The sequence below is a fragment of the Prionailurus viverrinus genome, chromosome A3, assembly GCF_022837055.1.
Source record: "Prionailurus viverrinus isolate Anna chromosome A3, UM_Priviv_1.0, whole genome shotgun sequence".
NCBI lineage: Eukaryota > Metazoa > Chordata > Mammalia > Carnivora > Felidae > Prionailurus > Prionailurus viverrinus.
In genome coordinates this window covers 44,789,571-44,807,484 of record NC_062563.1, presented here as the reverse complement: position 1 = coordinate 44,807,484, position 17,914 = coordinate 44,789,571, and the positions used below count along the sequence as shown (strand labels likewise).

Sequence of the window (17,914 nt, the reverse complement as noted above, 5' to 3'; positions counted from 1 at the left end):
TCGGGTGGGCATCACCCGCAGCCCAAAGAAGCAAAACTGCTTTACATCTTTACACATCATTAGCAACAATTATATTAAAAAAAAAAAATCATGGGCATGTCCCGATAAATCTGACTGAAGACAAGTTACTTCCCATCGAGTCCAGGAGGTGTCTGTACTGAGAACAGAGAAAGAAGCCAGTGTGGGCAATTCACTGTCAGGAGTGCACATGCCAAGTCTGTGCCCTGGGGAAATCTCAGCCTGTACTTTCTGCCTCATCACCTCCCCTTTCTGGGAATGGTCTTCTCTTTCTGAAATGCAGCAAAATACAGAGTTGCATTCATTTGCGCTATCTCCAAGCCATGTCTCTTGAAAACAGTAACTTTCAAAACCCGTCCTAAATTACCCTACAGGCAGGTTGAGCAAATGGCACACATGATCAATGTGGGTTCCTATGTTGCAGGACAAAGCTCAAAGCTCACTGCAACGAGTGTTTGAGAAGTCTGGGCTGTGTGAACAGCAGAATCTTCTAGATTTGGGGTGATCATACCTTTCTCACAGGTAATAACTGAGAATGAGAACACAGAATCCACACATGTCTTTAAGTCTACCAACTGAAAGTTCAACAGAAGAGGCATGTCTCTAATTCCAATGCGGTGTAAATGAACTCTCTACTCTTGGTCAGATCTTTACCCTCCCGACGGTTAATGGCCCTTGGAAAGAGGTTGTAAACCCAAGATCTTCACTGTCAGGAACTGCTGTTGGCTGAAATACCTACTTGTTCCTTGTAGAAAGCCTTGTATTAAACATCACTTTTAGCTTAATTGTAGAGATATTTACAATTAAATAACCTACAGGGAAGTGCTTTGTAGACAGGTGAGTAAACCCTTCAGTGGATCTATTCCTGTTCTGTAGGTAAGAAAACTGAGACTTGAAGAGACTTTGATTTCTCCAAGGTCATTAGAGCTAGCAAGAAGGGAGAGGACCACAATTAGAAGTCAGATGTGCTAGCTTCCATTTCAGGTCTTTCTGATTTGCCCCCTTTCTTCTGGATGACTCAAGCTAAGGGGTCTGGATTTGTCCCCACAGGTGACATGGAGTCACAAGGGACTGGCATGTACAGGCAGCTCTGAGGACTGCCTGGGGTGAAGGAGGGGGGCTGGCAGCGATATTACTAGTTTTAAGACTGACCTGCGATGGGCTGTGTCAGTTCAGGCCAAAGACATAAAGAGCCTCAAGTAAAATGGGCTATGAAGGGACATACTGAGGACATTTTTACAAGATGAAAATCTACAATTAAGCCAAATGGGTATATGGTGGAATTGGGAGAAAGGTCAACTTAAAGTCATTCTCAGCTTGGGTGGCTAAGAGAGAAATAGGGGCTGAAATACTAGAAAGGGGGTCCTGTCTTGGGGAAGTCATCCTAAGTTTAGAGACATGTTGGGTTTGGGACAGAAGATGTCTGGTACAGAGTGGCTTATCCGTGACTGGACCTTTGAGAGATGCCATTGCCAAGAATATAGTGTGAAGGTGTCCGCACAAAGGTGGTAATGACCATGGGCACTGTCCTGGGAGAGCATACAGAGAGGCAGAAGTAAGGTCCAAACCCAGGGACACTGACGCCGAAGAGAGTTACAGAGGAGACCATGAGAAAGTGAGAGGCAGTGGTCAGGGGATCACAGGGAAACAGCAGAGGACTCTCATGGAACCAGATAACCAGAGTCAGTCAAATCTCTTGTTGTGAGCACCAAACTATCATGCTGGGGTTCTGGGTGATCAAAGTAGCTGGAAGAAAGAAAAGCCACCTCCATGCATAGACATCCATTCGCTCATTCATCATCAGAGAACTTGAACTTACTCCATGCGGAGGAGCTGCATATAACCCCGAGTGGTGAGAAGGATGAGGAAGAGAAACAGCAAGGGACTCAGGTGAGGTGTGCATCCCACACTTACCACGATGAGCGCGACCACAGACAGCGTGTAGTAAATCGAATCCCTCAGCAGGCACCACGAGGAAAGAGCCACAACCTGAAGGGAAGGGGGAAAAGACAGTAAGAAACAGGCTATTCCACAGCACAAAGGAGAAAGCCTGGCTCCTGGTGGCTCTGGCCAGTGATAAGCTGGAAACACAACCAAGTATTTCTTTTTTTTTTTTTTTTTTTTATTTATTTTTGGGACAGAGAGACACAGAGCATGAACGGGGGAGGGGCAGAGAGAGAGGGAGACACAGAATCGGAAACAGGCTCCAGGCTCCGACCCATCAGCCCAGAGCCTGATGCGGGGCTCGAACTCACGGACCGCGAGATCGTGACCTGGCTGAAGTCAGATGCTTAACCCACTGCGCCACCCAGGCGCCCCACAACCAAGTATTTCTGTCTCCCGTGCTGGTCCCAGTCAATCTGTCCGGTGATATGAATTTACTGAAGGCCTTTGGGCATATTAGTCTGGATCTTCTGAAAGGCAGATTCCAAGGTAGGATCAAACCTGCAACAATTCTGTGAGGGGGAGACACTCATGTGAGAAAATGGGGAGGGAGTCAGGGCGAAGGTAGGAGTGACCCCTGTGAAGGAGAGAGGGAAGGTCGGGGGGACGTGTTCCAGGCTGCTGGGCAGCGTGGGGAAGGCTTGGCAAAGCTGACTCAAAGACCCGTGTCTCCCAGGAACCCACCAGCCTTAGCATCCCTTATGCCAAGGGGACGTTAGAGCAACCTACTCTGTGTCCTTGTCAATGCTCTAGTGTCTGCTGCAGCCCATGCTCCTGTATACAATGAGCCCCAGGCCTGGGCAGCGGGTGCCCTTCAGAAGGGGCCTGGAAAAGCCCAGTCTGCTACCCTCTTCTCTCACCTCTATTACATGCCTGTCCTTGTCAGCACCTGACTCCTGGTTTCATCAGAATTTTTAAAACATCGATTTGCATATTTATCTGGAGAAAATATTATTCTTGGCAGTTGGGCAATGTCCCTCTAAGGATACGATGGCTCTGCTGTGGGATGAGGCCAGGAGACACACTGCTGGGGGCTACGGCAGCCCTGACCTGCTGCTCCCAGACTTCCTGCAGGAGAAGAAAGCCCCTGGGGCAATGGAGCTGCAGCTGGGCCATGGGGAGGAGCAGCTGCGGGCAAGGGGGGGAGCTGCAGATGCTAGGTCAGGATCCCTGTCCCAGAGGAAATGTCATTTCTCCTTGGTAAGCCCTTCCAAGTCTCTTTTTAAGGGATGCATGCTATTTTCTCTTTGCTTTGTGGAGCAGGTCCATTTTGACTCTCACAAAGAACCTGGGACAGTCTGGAGAGATGTGTCGGACGTGCTTCCTGGGCTGTCATTCATAGCTCCCTCCTGCCTCCCTAGACAAGTGTCAGCCACCCCATGGCCACAGGACATGTCTAGCTGCCTTTGCCCTTGGCCTCGTACGTGAATAAGGACACAGCAAACGTCAGCTGTCAGCCGGGCCAGTGACAGGCACACGCTGCACCAAAGACAATAGAAAAAGGGATTCAGGGACAGGGCCACATTTGGAGCCTCCTCTCTCCCTGACTACTGTGTCAGTCTATAAAGAAAAGATCAGGCAAAGTCAAACCAGAAAAGGATTCAAATAACATGAAAGAATGGCTTAAATAGAACCATAAATGAGTAATGAGGCCAGTCTCTTTCCATGAACACATTCTTTCACTTGTTATAGGGACACTTAGGTATTTTCTGGTGCTGATTTTGCCTTATTAGGCTTTGTATTTGCAGATCTAAGTTCCAGATGATGGGGTTGTCAAGAAAAGGACTCATGCCACAGAAATCACTTCAGAACAAATGTAAAGTATTCTTTACCCCTTTAAAAAGTTTTTTTAATGTTTATTTATTCTTGAGAGAAAGAGAGAGACAGAGCATGAGCAAGGGAGGGGCAGAGAGAGAGGGAGACACAGAATCTGAAGGAGGCTGTAGGCTTTGAGCTGTCAGCAGAGAGCCTGACGTGGGGCTCAAACCCATGAATCTCAGGATCATGACCTGAGTCAAATGCTTAACCAAATGAGCCACCCAGGCACCCCTTCTTTACCCTTTTATCATCCTCTCCCCTTGTACAGTGTACCCATTAGCATCTATGCTCATCTATGGAATGCCGTACAGGGGACTGGACTGTCCATTTTCCAGCAGGTCATAAAATGTTGTGAATATTGATTCAATGTATGATGATTAGGAAAATGAACTTAAAACATGTGGCAAATATCAATTCTGAATTTCTTTAAAAAAATCACTTGGGCTTTTAGTCATAGCTCACAGATTGTGGACACATACCATGACCTTTGCTCTTTCTTGTTATAACAGGACAAGGTAATAGTAAAGGGCTTTTTTTTTTTCTTTTTTGCAAGATAGACCCCCAAGGGAAAGAGTATATAAGAGCTGATCAGAGCAACAAAATTTTGGATGCTGGAAAGCAGAACAGTGGGCCACTCAGCTAGGCCATGTGCAGAGCTCTAGAAGTGGGAAGAAAGGAGGGTCTGAAAACAGGGACGCTATTCAATCATTTAATCCATAAACTTCCTCACTCACTTCAAGCAGACCAGTAGTGAGGTGAGGTACCTCCTTCACCTTAATGGAAACAGGAAACCTGGCATGAAGAACAGAAGTTCCAGAAAATAGAGGAGAGAGAAAATAATCAAATTAAGTAATTAAAGAAAAATTCCCAGAAGTTATGGATGGGCATTTTCTGAGTAAAACGGCCTCCTGAGTGTTCATCACAATGGACAAAAAAAAAAAAAAAAAAAAAAAAGGAGAGAGAGAAAGAAAAATGATGTACACTGAGGCATATCATTATGAGTTTTCAGAGTGCTGGCACAGAGGAAAGGTCCTAGAAACCACTAGAAAGAGAGTAATGGGATTACATACAAAGGATCAAAACCAGAATGACATTTTATTTCTCAACAAAAGCACTGAAAAGTAAAAGACAATGAGTGACGACTTTTAAAATTAGAGAGGAAAATGATTTTAGCTTGAAATTCTATGCCCAACCAAACTATTCATTAAAAGCGAGAGAAGCATAAAAATAAAAAGCTAAATTGTCTCAGAAAATTTACTTCCTGTGTACCCTTTCTCAAAGGCTGCTGGAGGATATGCCCCACCAATCACTATGCTGCACATCTAATGTACATCATTTAAAACGCACAGTTGCCTTGGGGCACCTGGGTGACTCAGTTGGTTCAGCGTCCACCTCTTGACTTTGGCTAAGGTCATGATCCTATGGTTTATGAGTTCAAGCCCCACGCCTGGCTCTGTGCTGATGGCGCAGAGCCTGCTTAGGATTCTCTGTCTCCCCCTCTCTCTCCCTAAAAATAAGTTAATAAACTTAAAAAAAAAACCCAAAGCAAAACACAGTTGACTCAAAAAGGTGGGAAATTGGTGCTGGTGGGATTGGATGAGAACTATCTTTCATAATAAGCTTTCTAGAATTGATTGCCTCTTTCAGCTCTTTGCATATATGACTTCAATAAAAATTAAAACCTAAGAAAGTATGATACAAATTACCCACTTAGATGAGCTGCAAGAAATACATCTTTCAACTAGAATGCCAACTCTAGTTGAAAAGTGGTTCATTCATCCTCCAGAACAGCTTTCAATCACTAGACCATCAAATTTAGCTTCAGATTCAGAGCCCACACCTGAGAAAAACCAATTTTTTTTTCTATAGAAGGGATGACCAAAAGACAAGTAAGGAGTCAAACCAGAGAAGAATTTCTTTCCGTACCCTGGAAGGAATTAATAGAGCATCGTTGATGAGTCCGTGATGTCTGTATTGAGAGCTGTGACCATGACCTCCTGTCTACCTCTACCTTACCTTCCTGTGATCACCATTCATTACCATGGCAGATATTTACCTGACACTTCCTGCAAATACAGGCATTGGGAATGGTTATGTCATCCAATCCTATAGTGACTGATAAGAAGGGTCACTGTCACCCTTGATGGCCAGCAATCTGGGCAAGATGGTGCAAGTAGCAGTGGGGAAGAGCTGCGATCTGAACCCAGGAAGCCTGGGTCTCAAGCCTCTGTTCCTGCACACTCTGGCACAAGGCCTCCCTGCAGGCAGCAATGAAAGCACACACTGATTCATTACTGCCTCCCACAGAGATCTTTTCTCCATGACTTTAAGTCATTAGGTAGGTGTTTTGGAGATGGTAGCCAAAGGAGGGAAGAGCTGAAGGTGGGAGACAAAAAAGCAGTGACCACAGCTCAATTAAAAAAAAATTCTGCTTTAGGGGCGCCTGGGTGGCTTGGTTGGTTGTGTCAGACTTCAGCTCAGGTCATGATCTCACTGTTGGTGGGTTCGAGCCCCACGTCAGGCTCTGTGCTGACAGCTCAGAGCCTGGAGCCTGCTTCCGGTTCTGTATCTTTCTCTCTCTCTGCCCCTCCCCCACTCTCACTCTGTCTTTCTCTGTCTCTTGAAAATAAATAAATGTTAAAAAATTAAAAAAAACATTCTGCTTTAAAAAGATTCAGGGCAAGTAATCAAAGCAGAAAGGAGGTGCCATAAAGACTGTCGACATGGACACGGTGTAGACATATTCCAGGAGCAAGAGAGTCTGTTAAACAAACCGGAAACTCCTCTGTTTAGCTAGTTTGGTTGGTTAAAACAAACAAACACCAACGCAGCTCATTGTTCTGTGTCTGAATGTTTCACTTTTCCACAGATTGGGGGACGTGGGGTCTAAGGCGTTCCCTTTGCTTCTCGGTGAAGGGTCTTTTTTCTTTACATAGGGGTCAGCAACCATCTGACTCAGATCCTGAACATATTTATTGATAGAGAGGGACATGTTAGCACTTCTGCATCAAACTGGGAGCCTCTCTGTCATCTGTTGGCAGGTGTCTCCCAACTCAGAGCAGGGGAGGCACCGATGAGAAGACAATGCTTCCTTAGCACTCTGCAAAATGGCTGCAAGGAAGACTGAGAAGTCACTTTGGTGAAGAGACTAAACAGGGCTCCTGGGAGAAAACCAACAGTGAGTAATCCTGCCCTTGACCTCGTTAATCAATGATACAGATGGTGCAGATTACAGAAGGCCATCGCTGGCACACTCCTCCATAAATTAAAGGCAGAGGCTCTATTTCCCCTAGCTCCAGGAATCCTTCACAATTGAAATTTCATCTTGGTATTTCTTGATCATCTTTTCTATTTCTGGAGTGCATTTCACACTTTTTCTATTGAATATGCAGCTTTAGTTTCCTTTTTATAATTTCATTTAGTTTCACAGTGGCATAATGCCAAAAGAAAAAAACCCCAACACATCACACTTCCAAAACAGAAGAAAAAACACATTCTCCTTTATTCAAATGTTGAGTGATAATCTTCTTGAATTCTGGCTCCTTCGAGGAGGTTAAAAGTTAACTAACTGTTCACAATAAAATGATATATTTTTTGTAGATGATTACTGCAAATCTACATGCAGCTGTTTATATATAGGATAACATACACACATAAAATATTTGGAGATATATGGTATAAATGTATATAATGCAATGTAATATATATGATGATTTTTTTAATGTTTATTTTTGAGAGAGACAGAGAGAGAGACAGAGAGAGAGAGAGCAAGCACGAGTGGGGGAGGGGCAGATAGAGAGGGAGACACAGAATCTGAAGCAGGCTCCAGGCTCTGAGCTGTCAGCACAGAGCCTGATTTGGGGCTCAAACCCACGAACTGTGAGATCATGACCTGCGCTAGTTGGACGCTCAACTGACTGAGCCACCCAGGCGCCCCATGACGAGTTTTCTCGATGAACAGTGGAATTTGACATTGTAGACACATTTTAAAAGGCACAAACACCCTGGGCTTGTAAGTGCTTTGCCTTTTTGAAAAACGATTGAAGCAGTCGGAACAGCATAATAGTTACACGACACAAAACATACAACGATCCTCTCAGAGAAATGTTTGTTATTTCACACAGATTTCACGGAAAAAGGATTAGAAAAATCATAACATGAGTTTTGTTCCAAGCTTTTGAGCTGACACAATTTCTACAGCCAATTCTTATCTCAGGAAAGACAGCCATATGACGTGGGGCAAGAATGGGCCTCCGGGGTGTTCCCCAAACACTCTGGGAGCACATAAAATTCACAAGCGGTGTTCAGAACAGGTGAGGGCCTGACCCGGGTTTTCCTCCCATGGGGAAGTCTTGGCACTGCTGTCTGTTCATTATTTAACTACACTTTTTTTTAATATTTATTTTTGAGAGAGAGAGAGAGAGAGAGAGAGTCTCTGTTGGCAGAGGAGCGGAGGGGCAGACAGAGAGGGAGACACAGAATTCAAAGCAGGCTCCAGGCTCTGAGCTGTCAGCACAGAGCCCAACATGGGGCTCGAACCCACGAACCATGAGATCATGACCTGAGCAGAAGTCAGATATTCAACCAACTGAGCCACCAAGGCACCCTTTAAAAAAATTTTTTTTAATGTTTATTTTTGAAAGAGAGAGAGAGAGAGAGAGAGAGAGAGCATGAGTAGGGGGAGGGGCAGACAGAGAGGGAGACACAGAATCCGAAGTAGGTTCCAGGCTCTGAGCTGTCAGCACACAGCCTGACACGGGGCTCGAACCCACGAGACGTGAGATCATGACCTGAGTCGAGGTTGGACGCTTAACCGACTGAGCCACCCTGGCGCCCCTCAACTACACTTTTTAAATACTTTGATCCTGGGAAAACCCCTGATATATAAATGACTCCTGCTTTCTGGTTTATAGTCAGAAATGGACGGTAATAATCAGGTCATGTAAAAAGACAATACCATGCTTTTGCAGAATACAGTGAACTTTGGCTTATTAAATTTTTTTTTTCAACGTTTATTTATTTTTGGGACAGAGAGAGACAGAGCATGAACGGGGGAGGGGCAGAGAGAGAGAGAGGGAGACACAGAATCGGAAACAGGCTCCAGGCTCTGAGCCATCAGCCCAGAGCCTGACGCGGGGCTTGAACTCATGGACCGCGAGATCGTGACCTGGCTGAAGTCGGACGCTTAACCGACTGCGCCACCCAAGCGCCCCAACTTTGGCTTATTAATCTTCACAAATTAAAATTCACAAAATGAATTTATATTTAAAAATTCTTTTTCTAGGAAATCTCATCTTGAGTTATACTTTTAGGTGAGGAAACAAATGAGAAGTAAACAAGCTGCCACTGGAGATATAGTTAAATAAACATGAGGCCACACCAGGACAGGGCAGACACACAGTAATGTCTTGAACGGTCTTCATTGATTGTACTGAACAATAACCACGGACGCTCATCATGACCCAGAGCACCCAGGACTCAGAAGTGCCTTCTCAATCATCCAAAACATTAGTGCAGGAGTTTTCATGTCAAATGTAAGCTGTTGCCTGGTAGGTGTTCAAAATGTGGTAGCTTAGACTGTTCTCATACACATCAAACTTCACAAGGAGTCAGCTTTGCCTTAAGGAAGAAAATCCCAGACTTGCTGGCTGTGCTCCTGGAGCCCTTTGTCCACTCTAGGACAGGGTGTAGAGCATACATTCACCATCAGGCATTGCTGTGCCAGGTGCCGGCACCAGGTACAAGTAAATGTAGGGTATGAGGGTAATTTCACCTAACGGGGATGTGATTCCACCCAGAAATAGAGCCCGAGGCAAGGATTTGAGTTCACCAAAGTTATTTGGGAGGTGGTGGTAGGAAACATTGCTAGGGTCTGGGGAAAGTGAGGTAGATGACCGAAAGAAGACAAGGGGCAAATTACAGTAGGGGGCAACTGGGGTGCAATCCTGATTCCTGGTGGGGAGTTCTGGGAGGCCCTGGAGAACACGCTTCTCCCCTTGTCTCGCCCCAGGGCAGAGGGAGCTGGAGTATTTACCCACCCACTCCCATTGGTCATGGTTGAGGGCTGCACCCAGGACTGTTAATACCTGGTACTCCCTGTCCAGGGGCAGTGACCAAGGAGAGCCGTCAGACAGAGAAATGCAGTCAGGCTGGTGGGAACTGAAATGGAGAGGATGAGAGATCACGGGTGGGGCACCAGCAGTGTCTGCCGTATCCAAAACACGGATTTACACAATAATAATCAGGGTAAGCATTCTCTCCATCTCTCTCCCCCCAACCCCCCCCCCCCCACACACACACACAGTACTGTAAACTTAAAAATACAACCCAATCCCACTTACATAAGGTTTGAAAGCACAGCATACTAACTTATGCTGTTTTTTTTTTTAAGTTTATTTATTTATTTTTAAGTAACCTCTACCTCCAATGTGGGACTCTAGAGACCGTGAGATCAAGAGTCGCATGCTTTACTGACTGTGCCAGCCAGGTGCCCCCAAAACTATGCTGTTTAAGTCTGGAATGGTGTTCCCCTTGGGCCAGGGATAGAGTCTGAAAGGGCATTCTCCTTCTTGATCAGGGTGCTGGTTACTGGGTGTGCTTGGTTGGGAAAAGTCATTGAGATGTGTTGATGATATGTGCACTTTCCTGAATGTTTGTGGTACTCCAATAAAAACGCTACCCACACAAAACAAAAATGCAATTACAGTGCTAGTTATTAATATTAATGACACATATTAACTTTAATAGTAACTACTCCATCACACTTGGAGTTGGCTTACTAGTGAAGTTTCCAGGTAAGATACAGGACACAGGATACAGTTAAATATGAATTTCAGGTAACAAGTAATTAAAAAAAATAGAAGTATAATTTCAAATATCACCTGGGAAATATATTAAAAATATATTTGTTGCTTATCTGAAATTGCAATTTAATTGGGCGACTTCTATTTTTACTTGCTATATCTGGTAATCCTCCTTATGACATTTCAGGCATTGGTTAAGATAACTACTTTGCCTTTCCTTTAAATAAGTACAAAATTGGAGGTTTAGTGAGTTTGGAATGAATATTCTTAAGGCAAAGGGAAAGCTGAATTTTTTCTATATTGTCTATCTTCTGCTGGATATTGATTGCTGTTTTATTCTGGTTGTTGGGCCTGCTCAGAGTATCTTTTTACCTTTGTTTCTTGTTAACTGCAGTAATTGCCAATGCCAAGATGTACATTATAGTATTTTGTGGTTGTAGGGGGGATTTCTACAACACCATGACTTTTGGCTTCTCTCGGAAGTATCTGAAGACCTGGCAACCTGGGGCATTCTCACATCACTGTGGAGCCATCAGGCATGCCTTCTTTAGATAGGACATACATTCATCAGCTTAACACTGTCCCCTTGATTCTACTGCCCCAACTCCAAAGTCAAGAGTCAGCTGCCATATATTACTTCTTTCTGCTCTTGTTCTTAGACTGACCACTTCACTCATGTATTATATTCCTGGGCTCTGCAGGAATATACATTTGTGATTCCTGACCTAAAAGAATTATTTTAATTAGTGTTGACAATACTAAAGGCACCAGCTGCCATTTCTTCACAGTACAACATTGTGTTGGAGGTCTTCAACATTTTGTGTGATGCATGCCTTCATACCTTATGGACCCCTTTTCAGAAGTGTGTACTGAAAGGTATAAAATAAATAACAAAGAATTACAAAGAAGCAGATTTCTTGAAATCTGGTTATCAAAACATTGAGATATTAGTGATATATGTGTTTCTTTATTAACAAGAGCCAGTAAGCTTCCTTATTATAAGAAGAGTTAGCCATTTCAATGTAGTGATGAGTAAGAAGAGCGACCCAAGATAATCTGCAATCTCTGTAATGTAGCATGAAGGTATCTTGTATTTCTGCTGGAGATAAAATCAGGTACTGTGACTACTACTATGGCTTGGTGCCTCATGAATAATAAAGTAAAATGTTAAACATACGTGGTCAGTAAAAATAAGTAAGAATGTAATTTTTTTCTCACTCAAGTTCAGACTCCTCTAATCTAGTTTTTGGAAACAGAAGTCCTGAGGTTCTACTCCTTCTTGGCTCCTGGCTTTTCATTATTTCCTCAGTTGTCCCTTCTGCCAGAAAGGGTGTGGGAGGTGAGGGGGCTCTCAGTGCCTTCTGGGTATGCAGATGAGAACTCAGATGGAGGGATTTGATGCTAATGGCAAAAACACTATTTGCTCAAAACCACACTCAGATATCACCTCACACCAGTCAGAGTGGCCAAAGTGAACAAATCAGGAGACTATAGATGCTGGAGAGGATGTGGAGAAACGGGAACCCTCTTGCACTGTTGGTGGGAATGCAAATTGGTGCAGCCACTCTGGAAAACAGTGTGGAGGTTCCTCAAAAAATTAAAAATAGATCTACCCTATGACCCAGCAATAGCACTGCTAGGAACTTACCCAAGGGATACAGGAGTACTGATGCATAGGGGCACTTGTACCCCAATGTTTACAGCAGCACTCTCAACAATAGCCAAATTATGGAAAGAGCCGAAATGTCCATCAACTGATGAATGGATAAAGAAATTGTGGTTTATATACACAATGGAGAACTACATGGCAATGAGAAAGAATGAAATATGGCCCTCTGTAGCAACGTGGATGGAACTGGAGAGTGTTATGCTAAGTGAAATAAGCCATACAGAGAAAGACAGATACCATATGGTTTCACTCTTATGTAGATCCTGAGAAACTTAACAGAAACCCATGGAGGAGGGGAAGGAAAAAAAAAAAAGAGGTTAGAGTGGGAGAGAGCCAAAGCATAAGAGACTCTTAAAAACTGAGAACAAACTGAGGGTTGATGGGGGGTGGGAGGGAGGGGAGGGTGGGTGATGGGTATTGAGGAGGGCACCTTTTGGGATGAGCACTGGGTGTTGTATGGAAACCAATTTGACAATAAATTTCACATATTGAAAAAAAAACACTATTTGGGGCTATCTGGTGATTTCAATTATGTGTGTTTCTGTTTCAGCCATTATTGTGGAGAGAAACTTGGCTATATTTATATCATTTTCCAAGAAGAATTGAAGTGGCTCACAAATATTCATTCTTCCACCTCATCCTAGTAAGTGCAGAATGGGTGTCAGTCCTCTGGGTGAAGAGATGCTCTCCCCACAGCTTGGTGCATGCCTCCTATTTACCCCAAGTGTGGTCCAGAACAGCTGCTTTGAACTGCAGCTCTCAGGCCCTGAGCTAGAACTGCTGAATCAGAATCTGCATCTTAACAAGACCCCCAGATGACCCACATTCACATTACAGTGGGAGAAGTGCTGGATCAGAGGACAGAGAATTTTTTGGGTCTGGATCACACCTGTGGAACTGAAATGAAAAGAGCAAGAGGCTGGTATGGTGGCCCTTGGCCTTCACACTGGGCAGTGGGGCTGGACTCAATGCTGTGGGCATGAGTAGTTACTTAGGATCTTCACGCCAAAGAGCAACTGTATATGTCTGAGCTGTAGCTGCAAATCAGAAGCACCCTCATGCTTCTATATATGGAATTTCCTACTTCATCAGTTTCTAGCATCAACTTTGCTGAAGATGCTTGGAGATCACCCCTTTGTACTGTCCCTTTGTAGAACCACGCTAGAGAATTCCAGCTCCCTTGTGCGCCCTCCTATTCTATCTGCTGAATAGATGGGATAAAGAATCCAAAGAAGACTGGTGCTGAATTTATTTTTATTTTATTAAAATTATTTTTAATGTTTACTCACTTTTGAGAGAGAGAGACAAGAGAGAGAGAACATGAGCAGGGGAGGGGCAGAGAGAGAGGGAGACACAGAATCTGAAGCAGGCTCCAGGCTCTGAGCTGTCAGCACAGAGCCTACATGGGGCTCAAACCCACAAACCACGAGATCATGACCTGAGCCGAAGTCAGACGGTCAACTGACTGAGCCCAGGCACCCTGAATTTATTTTTAAATTTATACTATTTGAGGTAGCAGCCAGATACACGTAGGAAGCAGGCATCTCCTCATTTCATTGGTTATGAAACCTAGAAGGACAGTCTCAAGCTAAAGGATCATGTCAGTGTCCCAATCTGTGATGCATCATCATAGGTAGTAGGGTCCCCAAATGCTGTGGGGCTTCTCTTCATTTGGAGTACTGATGAAAAAGGAAGTTAATACATATCATTTGAGTTCCGACATGAGATAGCGAAGACCATGTATTTGAGTTAGGCTTATGGAAGTAAGACCCTGGCTTAAATTACACAATTACAATAGTGTTTGATGTCCATAATAGTGCTACATGAAGAAGCTGATGTCCTTGCTGTCGGAAACCTGGTAGTGGAATCATGAGGGACAGGACACACCACTTCTCTCTAAACATTAAAATATTCAAGACAAAAAGGACAGAAAAACAGTAGAGCCAGCTCCCCCTACCCCCACCCCAGCTCACAGACTTAGGTATGGATTCAGAAGTGTTCCTTTCATCCCTGGAAGGATCCATGTTTCTCTGGCTTCATCAAGTTATAGAGGAGAGGCAACATGGATTATATACTTTAAAAATTAAGATGTCTACCCACTGTTTGACAAAGAATAGGACTTTAGCAATAGCAGGAGTTAGTCTGACTTATAACAGACTATGTGTTCAAAGGAAACGTGGGAGGCCACCACCTGTGGGGGCTCTAGGTTGGGAAGGAAGCACCTGTCCCCTACTCGTGAGTGGATGCAGGGCAGTGATATTTCCATACTAAAAAAATACTGGTTGCTACGTCTGTGTGGCTCATCCGGCTGCAGTTGATCTGTCAGGCAATCTATTTTAAGCAATTTCTGTGACTCAGGGCAGGGACAGCAGGTGACGTTCATGAATTGATTCTGCAGACAGGGCAAATTGAACCAAGAACATTTCTTTAATGAGTGCTTGAAAGATATCCCCCCCCCCCACATTAAGGAAATCAAGAATTAAAACATGGTGACACCAATAACACATCCTGGCTTTATCTGTGTTAGGCAATAAAACAGAGAGGTGAGGGAACGGAGTGATCAGGGCAGCCAGTAACACCAGCCAGCCGACCAAAACCTCCTTCCCCAGGAGCTGAATAGTTCTCAGCCAAAAACATGGCAAGAGGTTATCTAAGAAGTTAGGTTAATTTTTCACTTTGCAGATGACTGTGTTAGGTGGAAGGTAGTTAGCACCTTAGCTGTTGATGGAATAAGAAATGTAATCAAAATGCAGTATGGAGGAGCGCCTGGGTGGCGCAGTCGGTTAAGCGTCCGACTTCAGCCAGGTCACGATCTCGCGGTCCGTGAGTTCGAGCCCCGCGTCAGGCTCTGGGCTGATGGCTCAGAGCCTGGAGCCTGTTCCCGATTCTGTGTCTCCCTCTCTCTCTGACCCTCCCCCGTTCATGCTCTGTCTCTCTCTGTCCCAAAAATAAATAAACGTTGGGAAAAAAAATGCAGTATGGAAAGTACAATAGTAGGATACATGTTTACGCTGTGCAGAGGAAGCCAAGACAAGGAGTGGGTTCCAGGTGACTCCCAGGAATGGAGATCCCTGTCTCTCTGTCCTCACTTCCCTCCTCGGCATTCATTCTCTGCACTTTTCAGTTTCTCCCCAGGTTAACCATTAATGTGCTGTGTGATCAGGAGCATGGCCTATGCTCTTCGTTTTCTCAGTCCTCTACCTGGAATGATAATATTTACCCACACTAGACTCTCAGCAACGTGCAAGGATTTATTTAACAATGAGAAAATCCTATAATTTGGAAGTGAAAGGGATCTTGGGCATGCGTGCATTTGAAACAAAGAGCACTTGGCAAGTTGTGGCCTTATCTGGAGCACCCTATCTCATTTCTAGGCAGGAAAAGGCCTCTGTGAGCAATTTGGAACCTTCCGGGACCAGTAGTAGGGCTGTTTCCAAAGAGGCCCTGGTACGCAGTGAAGCCCCTTCCTATAACAGTCAACGCCTTAAAATTAGTTCTTCTGTGTCAAATATTATACTAAGCACCTTATATGCCTTTTTCCTTCCAATATTTCAATACTTTCATTTTACAGATGAGTCAACTAAGACTTAGTGAGGTTACACAATTACCTACAGTTCACAGTTTGAAAGTGATTGAATCACATCTTGAACCAGGGGTGAATACCCACAGAGCCCCCATGGTCAGCTCCTTGCAGGTGACTGGCAAGAATTATCTGCTCATAAGAATGACCTGGGTGTGTTTGACAAATACAGATTCGTGAGCTCAGTCCAGACCTTCTGAATCAGACTCTCTCAGGGAGGCCTGGTTCTCAGCCTTGGCTGCCCTTTGGAATCATCTGGAAGTTTTATGAAACACTCATGCTTGAGTCCCCCCTTCAGAGATGGTGAGTTAGCTGAGCTGGGCTGTGGTTTGGCTGCTGGAATTTTTCACTCGCAGGTGATTCTAACATCCAGCAGGGGTTGACACCACTGCCCCTTCCTGCTATGACCTGTTAGGGTCACAGATGTCCAGATAATAAGAAATGAGAAACTACCCTGTGCTCCCCAGTCATACATAGCGTGGAAGAAAACCCCATTCTCTGTGTATGAGGTTTTGAGAGATGGCAATGAATTTTATATCTTCCTTATGAATATTTCAGAGTCTACACACTAGGAGTGTTGCCATTCATCACTCTGCTTATAAAGTAAATCTGTTTTAAAATCTCTTCTGGATTTATAATAAAAATTCAATTTGAGAGTCACGTCAGTGTAAAACAAGAAGTGTAGAATTGTTGGATTTAACTTCATAGCTGAAAAGACGCAAAGGCGAGGGGCTGAAGTCATCGGACAGCTTGCACACTTGCAGGACTGGTGGCTCATGTGGGCCACAGACTGAGATCTCAGCTGGGGCCACTGACCAAACTCACACATGGCCTCTCCATGTGGCAGGAGCTTCCTCGCAGTAGGGCAGCCTCAGGGCGGTCAGACACTTAAGTGGGGGCTCAGGGCTCTGAATGCAAGCGTCCCAAAAGAATAAGCAAAAGCTGTATAGTGTTTTAGGACCTGGCCTCAGGGATCATATAGCTTCATTTTACTGTCACAAGACTGATAAAGTCTAATCATTAGCTGGAGCTTTTAAATTGGATAGAAGTACTGGCAGGACAATTTTAATATATTTCCCTTCCAATGAAACAAACACTTAAAGTAATAAAATGTTTAAATCAAATTTCCAAAGGGTGAATTTGGTTGCATAAATCACACACATTTATACAAATGATCTCTGATCCTGGGAGACAGAAGAAACATAAACTGAGTTTTCAGAAATGTCTTCCTACTTCCATCTGATTTTAAAGGAAAAGTCCTCTGAAATTTGTAAGTTTTGTGTAAATAAAGTTTAATTTTTTCAACGTTTATTCATTTTTTGAGAGACAGAGACAGAGTGTGAGTGGGGGAGGGACAAAGAGAGAGGAAGACACAGAATCCAAAGCAAGCTTCAGGCTCCGAACTGACAGCACAGAGCCCAACGTGGGGCCCGAACCCACAAACCGCAAGATCATGACCTGAGCTGAAGTCGGACGCTCAACCGACTGAGCTGCCCAGGTGCCCTGTGTAAATAAACTTTAAAACATAGAATTGATGATTATGGTTAAAAAAAAAGTCACACTGGGTGATGGGTATTAAGGAGGGCGCACTTGTGATGAGCACTGGGTGTTGTGGGTAAGTGATGAATTACTATATTCTACACCTGAAACTAATACTGCACTGCATGTTAACTGGAATTTAAATACAAACTTGAAAAAGAAAAAAATATCAAGCCATAAACAGGGTATGAAGGGAAGTAAAAATCTTTGGTCTCCCTGTGCTTTCCACTTACCCCATACTCCTGTCACTCACCAGAGGTAACCCTTCTTAACATTTCTTCCTTTGGTTATTTTAGTTGTCACAAAGCTACCATGAAACAGTTTGCTTCTTCCTCTAGATCTTGGTCTCTCTCGACCTCTTATTAGGAAAGGTGAGGAAACAACATTCCCACAGGCACCACAGGGTATATAGCAGAAAGGTGAAGAACAAGGACCCAGGGGCAGAATTACGGAGTTCAAATCCAGCTCCAACAGTCACGGGGTGTATGGCCTTGGGCAAGCTATTATTTCAAGTCTCTGCTTCAGTTTCCTCGTCTTCAAAAT

General features: G+C 44.2%; 1 protein-coding gene across 2 annotated transcripts in view; it reads right to left on the bottom strand.

Moving 5' to 3' along the window:
* Positions 1–17,914, bottom strand: part of SLC24A3 (solute carrier family 24 member 3) — a 489,601-nt gene that overhangs the window by 71,503 nt on the left and 400,184 nt on the right. For both annotated transcript variants that reach the window (XR_007151199.1, XM_047854362.1), the window contains exon 7: positions 1,933–2,007. Coding sequence is in view for 1 of the 2 variants with exons in the window: in XM_047854362.1 (XP_047710318.1) it covers positions 1,933–2,007 (75 nt within the window). In the remaining variant the exon portion in view is untranslated. The remainder of the gene's footprint in view (positions 1–1,932; positions 2,008–17,914) is intronic.